Raw genomic sequence first — 12,413 nt, 5'->3', positions numbered from 1 at the left:
TTCCTTTCCTTTTTCTTTCCTTTTTCTTTCCTTTTTCTTTCCTTTCCTTTCCTTTTCTTTTCTCTTCTCACTTTTCTCCTGATGTGAGCTAGAGCATTCTAGCCTCCTCCCATTTATACTCACATCAACAGTCCAGTGATGTTGTATAGGCTGAGGGGTTGTGTCAGTCCTGAAGTCAGCCGATAAGCTGCTTTGGCAGAGCACGGATTTGAACACTGTGGTCCTAGGTCCTCATCCAATACTGTAATCACTGTGTCTTATTTCATTTTGCTAGTGCAGTTCTTTCACAGGACATTACAAAGCTTCAGCGGGGATAACTGAGAGAGTCCTCCATACATTTGCTTGTGATTCTCCCATTGCAAATTTGGCAACAGTCTTGAACTGTCATCTTCAAGAGCAGGAAGCCAGGCATCTCCCCTGCAAGACCCCTGGCAACCACTTGCCTGTCCTGGGCTGCTCTATTCCTGATTTGTTGATCTTTAGAAAATACTGCAAGATCTGCCATATGTCAGGCTGAGGCTGGTATTGAGAGACTGGACCTCTGTGCTTTTAATCTTTGTGGTCTTAATTCCCCCCCCCCCATTTGCTTCTCGGTGGCAGTGCGGCAATTGTTCATGTTGTCCATTTCAATTATGATTTAGGTTCGCAATAGCATCCCGCCAGCAGAACTCCATTTGGAATCCTAGCAGATGGATGAGTTTTGTCAGACCTGTCTCCTGTAGAAAAGATGCTCGCTCATCACTTTGGGGGTCTTTGTTGTCCAATTGCTTAGGCAGCAATGAGATGATTTGTGCACTTGGCACTGGCATTGATGGCCTTTGTTTATTCAAGGCAAGATGGCTGTTAGGGCTGCTCATCCCTCGAGGTGTATATAGAACCTTGGAAATATCCATAATTTAGAGTTATGAGCAATGAAAGAGTAAATCTGCACACTTGAGCTGATGTATGTGGAGGCTGATTTTTTAAGCATAAGGAAACTGCCGTGCTCAAGGTCACTTTTTCCAGGTCAAAGATAATTACTAAAATGACTGGGATTGACTCTGAAGTTGTTAATGGAAAGCAGATAGAAAAAAAATTGTGAATGTTTCCTGTGTTCTGTAGAAAATGAAAAATCACTGTATGTCTTTCTTAAACATATTTCCTTTGGAACTCAGGAGATGCACCATATAACTTTATGTGTCTGGTAAGGAAAAAGATTGGCTTCATATCCACCGCTTTGTGTTACTCCTTTTTTTGAAGGGGGAAATTATTTGGCTTCAGTTAAGCCCACCCAACTCAGTAGTTGCTTGAGAATATTGTTATTAATCTGCCCTAAATGTAAACACATTTTCTTAGAAGTAAAGTCCACTGATTTCAATGACATTTACACGTTTTAGCTGCTTGAGAGTGCTCACTTCCTTTGGTAGGTGTCAAATATGAATGGGACATTCTCTTGAAGCTTTTAATATTTCCTGCATGAGTGAAAACTATTATAATAACCTGAAGGAAATCAACAGATGCAGAGCAGAGCAGAAACAAAGCCATCACAAAAAAGGAAATTATAAATATCAAGAATTTTGACAGGTTGACAGACAGAAAATCAAAAGATAGTGGAATGAGAGAGAAGCCGAGGCACAGCAGGCTGCAGTGAGAAGGTGATGCATCAAACATGCTTTCTGTAAACTAGCTCCATTCATGGTCCTTAGACTGTGCCCCACATTTGGCACCTATAATTAGACATTGGATCAAAGACCTTTAAGGCATCCATTAAAGAATAGGTCATGTCTTACAGAAGGAATGCATTGGAGAAATTTATTGCTGTTTGGCTATCTGGTCTACATTTGTCCTCTAGCTGAGCATTAATTTCTAATGGAAATTTACCTGTGCACAAAACAAAACAAAACAAACAAACAAAAAACACCCTGTTTCCCCATTTTTGTTTTGGGGTACCTTCTTTCCTGAAATGTAATATTTTGTCAATATGTACATTTGAACTCTTTGTCCTTTTCAGAACTTATTGTATTTTATGATTAGACAAGGGAATCAGGGAAGAGGGAATAATAAATCAGCAATTCCACCTCTTATTTGTTGACTCTGATTGTGTTACCAATGTCTTTACTAATCTATTAAATTCAGTCAAATGTCCAAAATGTTAAAAAATAATAATCTGAAGTAACTCTCCAAAACCTTGGCATGCTCCTAGTTCATGAGCCCAATCAAGATAAATGTTGCTCGGTCCCAAGATCTGAGTGCCTAAATCAAGAGCAAAGACAAGTGCACCTAATAAATAGCACAGCAAGCCTGCTGAGTGTCCATCTCACCGTCTTACTGACAGCTAGTAGGAACTTAAAAGGACAGAGCCGTAGCTCGGGACCTGGCAGTCTGGCCTGGCTGGGTGGCCTCCAGGTGCACCCCCCTTGCCTTCTCAGCTGGGACCTTACAGGAGAGTGAGGGCTGAGGGGCCTTGAACTGTTGGTGAAATGACAGTGCCTAATTTAGGGCTTCAGCGTGCCTGAAATCTCATGGACTTGGATCCTGTCCAGAGTAGACAGAATGTAGAATTGCTAGAGTTTGCTCACCTAGTTTAATGCAGAATCCAGACCGTATCACTGAAGGACTGCAGTCCAAGTTTCTGTGCTCACCTCCCATTAATTTTTTCAGCCACTTTTGTGCTGATGTTTAAAAACAAAACAACAACAAAAAAACACCTTTGAATGGAATTGCAATGCTGGCCTAACTCATGTGGAATGGCAGAACAATATGAATGTGCCTAGCCGGAGGTTCATGGTGTCCAACCAGGTTCCTGGTGACCAATAGTTTCTTGATTTTGCTATTATTTTACAAAAGTTCTGTAATGGTTCCATCTTTCCTTTCCTCCAATGAAAGCTCTATGATGCATAAATCTTGAGCAGTGGATAGTTACTGTAAATCATTTATTACCCAATAGACAAAAGGAATATTTTTTTTTGCAAATGTTAGGGTTTTGGGTGGGGGTTCTTATCAGCAAGTAGAGATGTAACCATCTCATAGGGATATGAATCAGAGCAGGCTGACAAACATGGTGAAATATAGTACCTTCCGAGGTTAGTATACAATGGAGAATATACAATTCCCGAAGAATGTGTGCAATAGTATCAATCTTGCCTAAAGAACAGAAGCAAAGGTTCCAGTTTTTTTTTTAATTAATCTGTATCATTACCATGTGTGTCCACAACTGAAAAGCAGGCCGAAATTAAATGGCCCTTAATTTAGTTTATTGTATAAAGCATTAAAGTGGGGGGGGGGAGAAATAAAAACCCCACCCTGAAACTACTGAACTCAAAGACTGAGAAATAAATTATCTAGAGTTCCCCTTTTCTCTCTGTATGGGAAAGAAGCAGGAGTGTTGTATAAGTGAAGGAATTCCAAGATAGTCCATTTATCTCTCGTATTTATAACTCAAATAAAGGAAACTGGATCTCCTGTTCCTTCATTGCAGTCAATGGCAACGAGGGAGAGGGATTAGGGGTTCCATCCTAACAAATTTTCTGCTGGTGAAAGAGGGATGGGGTCCCCTTTGACTACCAAAAGGGCTTAGCTGCAAGGGATTGTGGGACCTGCATAGACAAAAACCATGTAGGATGGGAGACTGGATTGAAATGGAGATTTGGACTGGTAGGATCCAACCCTAGGATTACAGCCACAGCACTGCATATTTGATTTCCCTCTCCCCATTTCCCAATAGATCAATAAGTGAGGAGGGTGAATTATATGAGGGAAAATGTAGCTGGAGGAAGGGATTAAAGCATCTCTTACAGCTCTGGGGCGGTAATATTAATCATCCCTCTTCCAATCACAGCTGCTATTGATTAAAATTAAAGATACAGGAGATCTGATCTCTTCTAGGTTTGTAAAGTGACTAGTTTACAACCCCCCTCCACTTGCACGTATATTCTTCGAGCTTCCTTCCAGTTGAGGGAAAAGAAGGAACTATTTCTCTTTATTGGAATTCAGCAGATTCTGGAGAGTTGTCTTTTTCCACTGTCCCTTCCACCTTGAATCTTAACCAAGCTATTTTCTCAAACTGTCAAAAGTAATTTTGTTCTTGCATGGTTTTCAGTTCCACAGATGCACTTAGCACTTAATAACAATAAGGACAGGTCAGTGGAGTGGGAGAGAGCAAATGGTAAATTCCTTGGAGGTCTCCCATTCAGACACTTGAGGCTGAGAGTATGTGATTGGCCCAAGGTCACCCAGCAAGTTTCCATAGCAGAGTAGGTATTCAAACTTGGGTTTCCCAGATCCTAGTCCAACACTTTAACCACTACACCATACTGGCTCTCCCAAATGGTAGGATAGCGTGTGTGATTGGGATCAGGGAAAAAAAAAAATAAGGGATCAATTGGCTGGAGAAAAGCAAACTAGTCCCATCACCTTGAATGGACTGACTCCAGAACAGGCATACTTTGACACTCACTTTGTGCGTGTGGATAGAGCAATGTGGGAACTTAATGAGGATGTAACACCATCGTCAGATCTCAGAAGCTAAGCAGGGTCAGCCCTGGTTAGTATTTGGATGGGAGACCACCAAGGAAGACCAGGGTTGCTGTGCAGAGGAAGGCACTGGCAAACCACCTCTGTTAGTCTCTTGCCATGAAAACCCCCAAAAGGGGTCGCCATAAGTCGGCTGCGACTTGACGGCACTTTACACACACACACACACACACACCACCATATTAAGTGCTGTGTGGAAAACAGCTTCAATTCCACTTCCATCACATTGTAGAAATCACTTGAAAGAAATGCAAAACCACCCTCATGTGGCTATTGTAGAATTTTCTATTGTGGATGTTTGCCTCTGCAGGAGAACAGTTTCTGTTTACAACTGAGAGCTGAAGAAGCCGCCCTGAAGGGCGGCGAAAACGCAAGGCATCCGGACCGCGTTCCGTCTTCTCCTGACTTCCGTTTCCACAACGCTAGGATTGAATATATTTATTATGAACTTTTAAAGATTCTATCGAGACATATTTATTGACTTTATCATATTTATCGACCTTTAGATCTTAGTGAATAGATTTCGTGTTAAGTTTCCTTTTTGTCACTTCCTGCACTTTCACTATTGTAACTTTCAAATATACGTCTTTGTTATTTGAGTGTTTGAACCTTGTACGATAATTTCAGGTGAGCAGCATAAGCAGTGTAAACTCTGAACTAGGAATCAACAGAAATATATCTTCTCCAAGGTCTGGGAAGTATATCTTGCAGCATACCATATACTGCTTATGCTTCTAAACAAGCAGTTGAAAAAACAACAACATGGTTGATTTTATTGTGTTAATCAGGCAAAAGACATCAAAGGGAGGGAAGCCAAAGAGTGCAGTGCTTTGAAATGTTGTTGGTGAAATGTCACTCACTTGCGAAGTGAATTAGTCAGCTTGAAATTATTCAAGATACACATGCACTACAATTCCCAACTTTTGAACAAGACACCAGAAGTTTTCACAAGTGACAAGTAAATCAGGTACTGTATCCTTTCAACCAGAGACAACCTCTTTCCTGTGATTATACATAGGGTTGCCAACCTCCAGGTGGTGGATGGAGATCTCCTGCTATTACAACTGATCTCCAGACTACAGTTCCCCTGGAGAAAACAGCCACTTTGGAAGGTGGACTGTAGGGCATTGTACCCCACTGCAGTTTTTCCCCTGCCCAAACCCCACTCTCCTCAGGCTCCACCACCAAAATCTCCAGTTATTTCCCAACCTGGAGCTGGCAACCCTAATTATACACCAATAACAAACATTAATTGAGTGTATAATGACATATTTCTGAAATTAGAAGTTCTACAGTTAACAGCTCAGTTTTAAGCAAACTCAGAAGCAAAAGCTGTTGCCTCACAATAGGAACTGAGCCAGGATTTTGCATCACTGTAGCTGTACATGCCAGTGCTACACTAGCTGTGGCATAGTGATTGTGCACACACTTGCTATACATGGCTGACAAAATACCTGCAGCACCAGCTAGTCATTTTTGCTTGGTTCAGTTCAAACTAATTTCCCTAAATTAGGTTGTCACTGTTTGGAGTGTGAAGGCTACTACTTGTAATCTAGATCTATGCCCTTTTTGGCTTGTAAAAACTTGCAGAGTGATTTGGGGTCCTTTAATCCAGAGAATTGTGAATGCTTCTTTGATGGAAGGGTTTTTTCTGAAGCCCCTAAAAGAGACCATTATCAGACCATTAAGATGGCATCTTTAGAATACCACATCATGGCCAATTACAGACCTGTCTTGAACCTTCTCTTCTTGGGAAAGGTTTTTGAATGGGTAGTGGCAGAGAAACTCCAGAAATACTTAGATGATACATCTACCCTTGATCCATTTCAGTCTTGCATAATACCTAGGTTTGGGGCAGAGATAGTATTGATGCCACTTGTGGATGATATCCATCTTTAGATTGACAAAGGGAATGCAACTTTATTGCTGTTATTAGATCTGTCAGTAATCTTTGATACAGTGGACCATGATATACTGCTGAGGCACCTGCGAGGTGAGGTGGGTCTGGGCAGAACTATGTTGAGATGGTTCCAGTTGTTTCTACTAAGACTGCTCACAAAAGGTTGTAATAGGAGATACTGAAGCATCCCCTTGGGATCTGGCATGGGGAGTGCCATAAGATTATCTCCTTTGTTATTTAATATCTATGTAAGGCCCCTTAACTAGATCATCCAAATTCTGGAGGTATTTGTAATCAATAAGCTGATGACACTCATCTTTATATTAACTCTGAATAAATCACCAGCTGTTGCTGTCTCTGTCCTGGCCCAGTGTCTGAATGTGGTGGCCAAGTCGCTGAGGGAAGAACACGCTGAAGTTGAATCCAGATAAAACAGAGGTGATACTAGTTGGAAGGGCCACTGTTTTAACAAGATTCCGGTGAGGCTGTAAGACAAAGCTCTTTCAGAGTTTTTAGGGCAGCCCGAGCCTAGACAAAGGGAGAAGACCTTGCTGGCTGGGGCATAAGTTGTTTTTAGTGTTGTTTTTATTGTCTTGTTTTAATGGGTATCAAATTGTTTGATATAGTTTTTAAAAGGCAACCCTAAAGATATTTACTATTGGCCTTAGGTTCAAAGAATCACTTGAAAAAACTTTGTATCATTGGCAAATTTGACCTTTCATTATTGAAGTCTTTCATTCCATTAAAATCAATAGCAAGAGAAGGGCATCAGGCTGGATGACGTCCTATGAAGACATTTGAAAACTTGTCGCTGAGTTGTTAACTTTATTTTTGAAAGTAGATTTATTGTGGGCCAATCAGATCACAACTTCTCTGAAGCTAAGGAAAAGGTCAGTAAGTGATGAGATACAGAAATTTCCTCTACCAGCTGTTTTTCCTTTCTCCTATGCCCTTGTGAGCAGGTTAAATTGATCTTAAATAGACCTGGACATGTAACATTTTTTAAAAGGTACGGTTGATGTTATGGTTGAAAACCCCATTTCCTCCATCTGTTAATGGGCCTATGTGATTGTGAGGATTGCCTTTGTTCATTGTTAGGGGCCTCAATTCATATTTTATAGGGTCATTGCCCTGCATACACAAAGGAGTTTCCCATCAACAAGAATGGTGGAGGGAGCTACTTGTGTGTATGTGTGGGGGTGTAGCTTGCCAAGATAATAAAGTAAGGGCAAGACTCTGTTCTTGTCTTTAATGATAGTAGCTATAGGCTCATACTTGCGGATGATTGAGGTGCCATCTTAAGCAGAATTATACCCTTCTAAGTTCATTGATTGCAATGGACGTAGAAGGGTGTAGCTCTGTTGAGCATGGCACTATTAAATATACAGGTAAATGGAACAAATGTCACCACTTTATCCCATTGCTATATGTTCTAGGAAAAGCTTATTTTAAAATGTATAACCCCTCTTGCATTAATAAAGATAACCTGTATGCATTGCAGTTGTTTTGTTTATGTGTTTTACACACTTGGTCTACTGGGACCAAACTTATATTGCTTCTTTCATTGTGCTGTGACAAAATTCTAGGGATCAAATGACATGGGGATCACAGAGGCGATTATGTTTATTGTGCTGAACAGACGGTGATAAAGGAACATGTTCAACAAGCAAGCAATTCAAAGTACAATCATAGACAGCAACTCTATATGGATAACATAGCAAAGAATTAGGAGAGAGGCAAGGAACAGGAAAAAAAGTAAACTGTAGTAATACATCTTGATACTTTTCTTCTACAAGCATCTCCATCTTGCAGAAATGGCAGAAAAGTTAATGTCCAGTCTTATTTAGCAGTGGCCAATGACAGCAAAGAACAGTCCTATAAAATTTATCTCCCACAAAAATAAACTATATATATAAAAATTTTATGATGTTCTTTCTGTTTCAATGGCCTCAAGCAGTTCTTTTCAGTCTGAAAAATGAGGTATAGAAGACCCTGAGAGGTAGTAATGTGTTTTGATTGTTCTACAATATACAGAAAATATAATTTGATCAGAGCTATAAGTCCCTTGGAGTTTGATGTCTAAACCACTTGCATTGTAAATTCTATTTTATCTCATGTATGCTGCTATGCCATTCCAGCAGCTCCAGTACAGGGGAAGTTGATGCACACATGGAACTCTACACAAGTAGGAACTACCTCATTCACTCCAAATAGTAAGGTAATAGGCTATGTACACAGTGCAGATTTCCCATTGTGTGTTCAGAATACTCCCTGAAATTGAAGAGAATGCATAGTCCCTTCATCCATGGAGCCTGTGGATATGCTAGAACTTCCTTGGAATTAAAAAAAATTATTATGGACTAGGTATTATGTTTTAGAGACTTGACCCAGTGTCCCTGGATAGTCCACTTAATATTTCCTTCCAGTGGCAGCCCCTTGCACCTCATGGAAAGGCCCCATGAGCTGGGGGGGAAGAGAGGCTATCACTGCAGGGGGAGCTGAAAAACTCTAGTGCACGAGTGGAACCAGCCTGCAGAACTTTGGATCCCTGCCAATCACTTGAGCAGACTTGGAGTAGAGCCCCTGAGGAGCTTTTGTGCGGTTATTCAAAAGTGAAACCCCCCTTAGGCATCCTAATATTCTCTGTTTCTCCTATAAGCTCTTTCTTAGTAATCCCCAACAAGATGTACTCTTGTTACTTGAGGAGGTGCATGTGTTTTCTCTTGTGAAGCAGCCAGTAAGTAGTTTTCCTTAATTGCATTGGCTAAGTACTAAAGTTTTAATGATACAAGCCTTCCTGAGAAACTACCCCTGGCCTAAATAATAAAAACATGTGTGTGTGTGATGCTCAGTTGTGTTAATGTTTTCCTCAGTTTTTCCCTACCCAAAGCAGGTATAGAAAGTTGCAATTTGGACTGTAATTTTGCATGGGGAGGGGGAGGAATCTTTAGCACAGAAGGTCATTTTTCTTATCAAATTATCCCTGTTCAAGTTGTTCTTTACCAAGCATGGAAAAAAGACAGGAGTAACAGTATCTTTTCCCTCTAGGGCACAAAGTACCCCAGACAAGGTGATTTTGATAAGAGAACCAAACCGTTAGAAAAAAGAGGACCCCCCCCCCCCGAAGCCAGAGTGCAACATCCCACAGCTGTTTTGGAAACAGAAATGTGAAAAAGCATTTATGCAACTGAACATGAAATTTGACTCGCAGATGAAAAAGAGAAAAAGAAAAGAGACAGAAGTATTGAACACACTCTACATAAGAAGCATTTAAAATAAATCTGGTTGACACATATTACAAAGAAATCACATTTGTGAAAAAATATGTGAAAATACTTGATAAGTATTTTCATACAATCTACTAGTTTTTTTTAAAAAAACACACATTTGTGATTGCATTATGCAAAAAGCTAAGCTTGTTGCCTCCCACCTACAAAAGGTTCAAGTTTCTTTGAAGGTTTTTTTTTGTTGTTGTTAAAGAATGAAAGTAAATTACAACATTTTCATTTCCCACAAAATTCTTTTACAAAAACAGGGTTGATTAGAAATTTGCTGCAGTCCTAAATGTTTCAAATCTTCTCAAAAACTAATGATGAAAGAAACAACAAGTTCATTCCATTTATAATCTGGAGGTAGGTTTTTGTCAATCAACTAGTCCATTTCTTTAAAAAAAATTCATGTGAGGTACAAACGTGGACATTAATGTTTAAACATTGTAGTTCATTATTTTTCTGTTATGTAGTGTCATTCATCAAAGAAAATCATCCTTACAAACCTTATGAGCAATTCGGTACAAAAATATATTCAAGTTAATGGTACATTACATAGAAATGTAGCAGAAAAAGGCATAGTACATAAAAAAGAAAAAAAAAGACATTGGGCTAGATCCAGAGCAGTGCAAGTGGAGTCCCACTCACGCAAGAAAGCTTTCCTTGCCTTCTCCTAGAGTTCTCTGGCACCCCCAGCAACCACCTCTGAGGTCAGGGACCCTCAAAAGTGACGTGGGTCATGGCACTGGGTGGATGGAGGGAATCCTCAGAAACTGGTGGAATTGCATGTGGAGTTGCATTCCATTTGCACAAGAAGCCCTTTAGATCCCAGTCATAGTTATACTGGAAAGCTCTAACTTTCTTGTCTCCTTAATTGTAATTAAGTGTCTAGAGTAGAAATGGGGGGTTGGGGGTTGCAGAAATTAATAATTACCTATCCATTAATAATTTACTGCATTCTGTGATTATAGCAGCAAATGTTTATCACTGTTGAGTTAACTGTAAATATCAGAGGTAGTATTGAATAGTGGAGTAATATTGCATTTTTTTTTTGCTAAAAGTGCTGATCTGTGTGAAAAAGATGTGGGCATGTGACTGCCCAGCAAACCATACTATGTCAGCTTATATTGCTTAAAAGCCATATACAAGCTAGCCTGAGGTACATGGTATTGACTCTTGCACTGAGACGTGTGAGTAAAAAAAGAATCCCATTCCCTTCATAACTGAGGAATGAGTCTGGCGGTGCTGGGTTAATTCAAAAAAAGTATCTGAACGTTTGCCCTCCATTCCAGTAAGGTTGTAATTTAGAATTATTCTGAGGTATTGGTTTAAAGTAATCAAAAACCCAGATTTTAGCTGCTAAATCTCAGTTGAGAAAAGGTCTGATGTTAGTAATTTCTGAACAACATGAGGCCCTCCCAAAATGATATTCAACCTGAGGAGATATGAATGTGTTCCCAGAGAGGTGTGCTGTTGAGTTCCATTTAGTACTATTTTTTTGCAGATATAAGTGTATTAGTAAATATACAATGTATCTTTGTCATGTTTTCCCTTTTGCAAAGTGAAAGTACCTTTTCTTCTGGCTTTTCTCCTGAACATCAGCTGAATTAAGTGAAAAAATCAGCCTTCAATTTAGCCTGAAATAACAGCAATTTTTTAAAAATCAAGCACAAATCTAGAACAAGGCTATAAAAAGAGTAGCTTCTAATCCTTATCTTTGGTGTTCTAAACAGGGAGTTGACTAAGCTAGGGAGTGGGTTGGCAGAGGTGTAGTGAAGCCTGGTGTTAAACACCAAAGCTTTCCTATTTGAATGCCCATTATAATTAATATGTTACAAAAATCTTATTTATATGCAGTGCAGTGAATGACAAAACCTAGTTCAAAGATTTACTGACCCATTCACCCTTACTTAGCAGCTCAAACAAACTATTAGTAGGTTAAGGAAAAAGAAAAAGAAAAACAGTAATTATATGTTGCATCAATAATCTGTGTCCCCCTGTATTACAGCAGTTTTTCACTAAACCTGGGATAGCGAAGGGATTACAACAAAGATGATTATTAAGTCCTTTTTAAGGTTATGTGATTTCCCTCCCCCACCCAGGCCAAAGTGGAAAGATCGTGGCAATACAAAGCAAGTGGTCAAGGCAGTGTCTTCTCCCTTCAAAAGACCCAACTGCTGATGAGGTAGAAATTGCAAGGTGTGGTCTCCTAATCATCTTCTGCAGATTCTTGTGAAGATGTCTCTTCAGCCTGTTCCTGCAATGTGCAAACAAAATATTAGATTAGCATCATTATGAATGACGTGTACAGGTTCCCAAACTAGTCATTCTTTCCATTAATGGCCAGTGTACAGCCTCCTTTTGGCTCCATGACAAATGTGTCATGTGATTTGCTGGTACATAGGTATACTTTGCAGCTGTTTCCCACAAATGTGGTAACTGCTGCAGTATATTTCTGGAGAAAAATTGGTCCCCCAAATGACCCTGTAAAGCTAAACTAATCTCTCTCTCTCTCTCTCTCTCTCTCTCTCTCTCTCTCTCTCTCTCTCTCTCTCTCTCAATACCATTCAGAAAACTGAAGCTAGTTTTTTTATAGTGCATCACTGTGGGGCAGCCTAACAGTGTCAAAACAGTAAACAAACAAACAAACCTGTTCAGACCTATTATTATTTTTTAAATGGCACAGATTTGCTTGGATATGTCAGTGTACTGCAGCTGCCTATATCTGCATG

At 39.8% G+C, this 12,413-nt stretch overlaps 1 protein-coding gene across 2 annotated transcripts in view; it reads right to left on the bottom strand.

Moving 5' to 3' along the window:
- Window positions 1–11,339: 11,339 nt before the first annotated feature.
- The window catches only part of HMGA2 (high mobility group AT-hook 2), a 152,514-nt gene continuing 151,440 nt past the window's right edge, over window positions 11,340–12,413 (bottom strand). For both annotated transcript variants that reach the window (XM_056847535.1, XM_056847536.1), the window contains one exon: window positions 11,340–11,938. In XM_056847535.1, coding sequence (XP_056703513.1) covers window positions 11,891–11,938 — 48 coding nt within the window. In that variant the 3' untranslated portion in view covers window positions 11,340–11,890. The remainder of the gene's footprint in view (window positions 11,939–12,413) is intronic.

This window comes from Euleptes europaea, chromosome 3 (assembly GCF_029931775.1).
Source record: "Euleptes europaea isolate rEulEur1 chromosome 3, rEulEur1.hap1, whole genome shotgun sequence".
Lineage (NCBI taxonomy): Eukaryota > Metazoa > Chordata > Lepidosauria > Squamata > Sphaerodactylidae > Euleptes > Euleptes europaea.
Note: the sequence above shows the minus strand (reverse complement) of the source record. Positions and strands in the feature narration are given on the sequence as shown.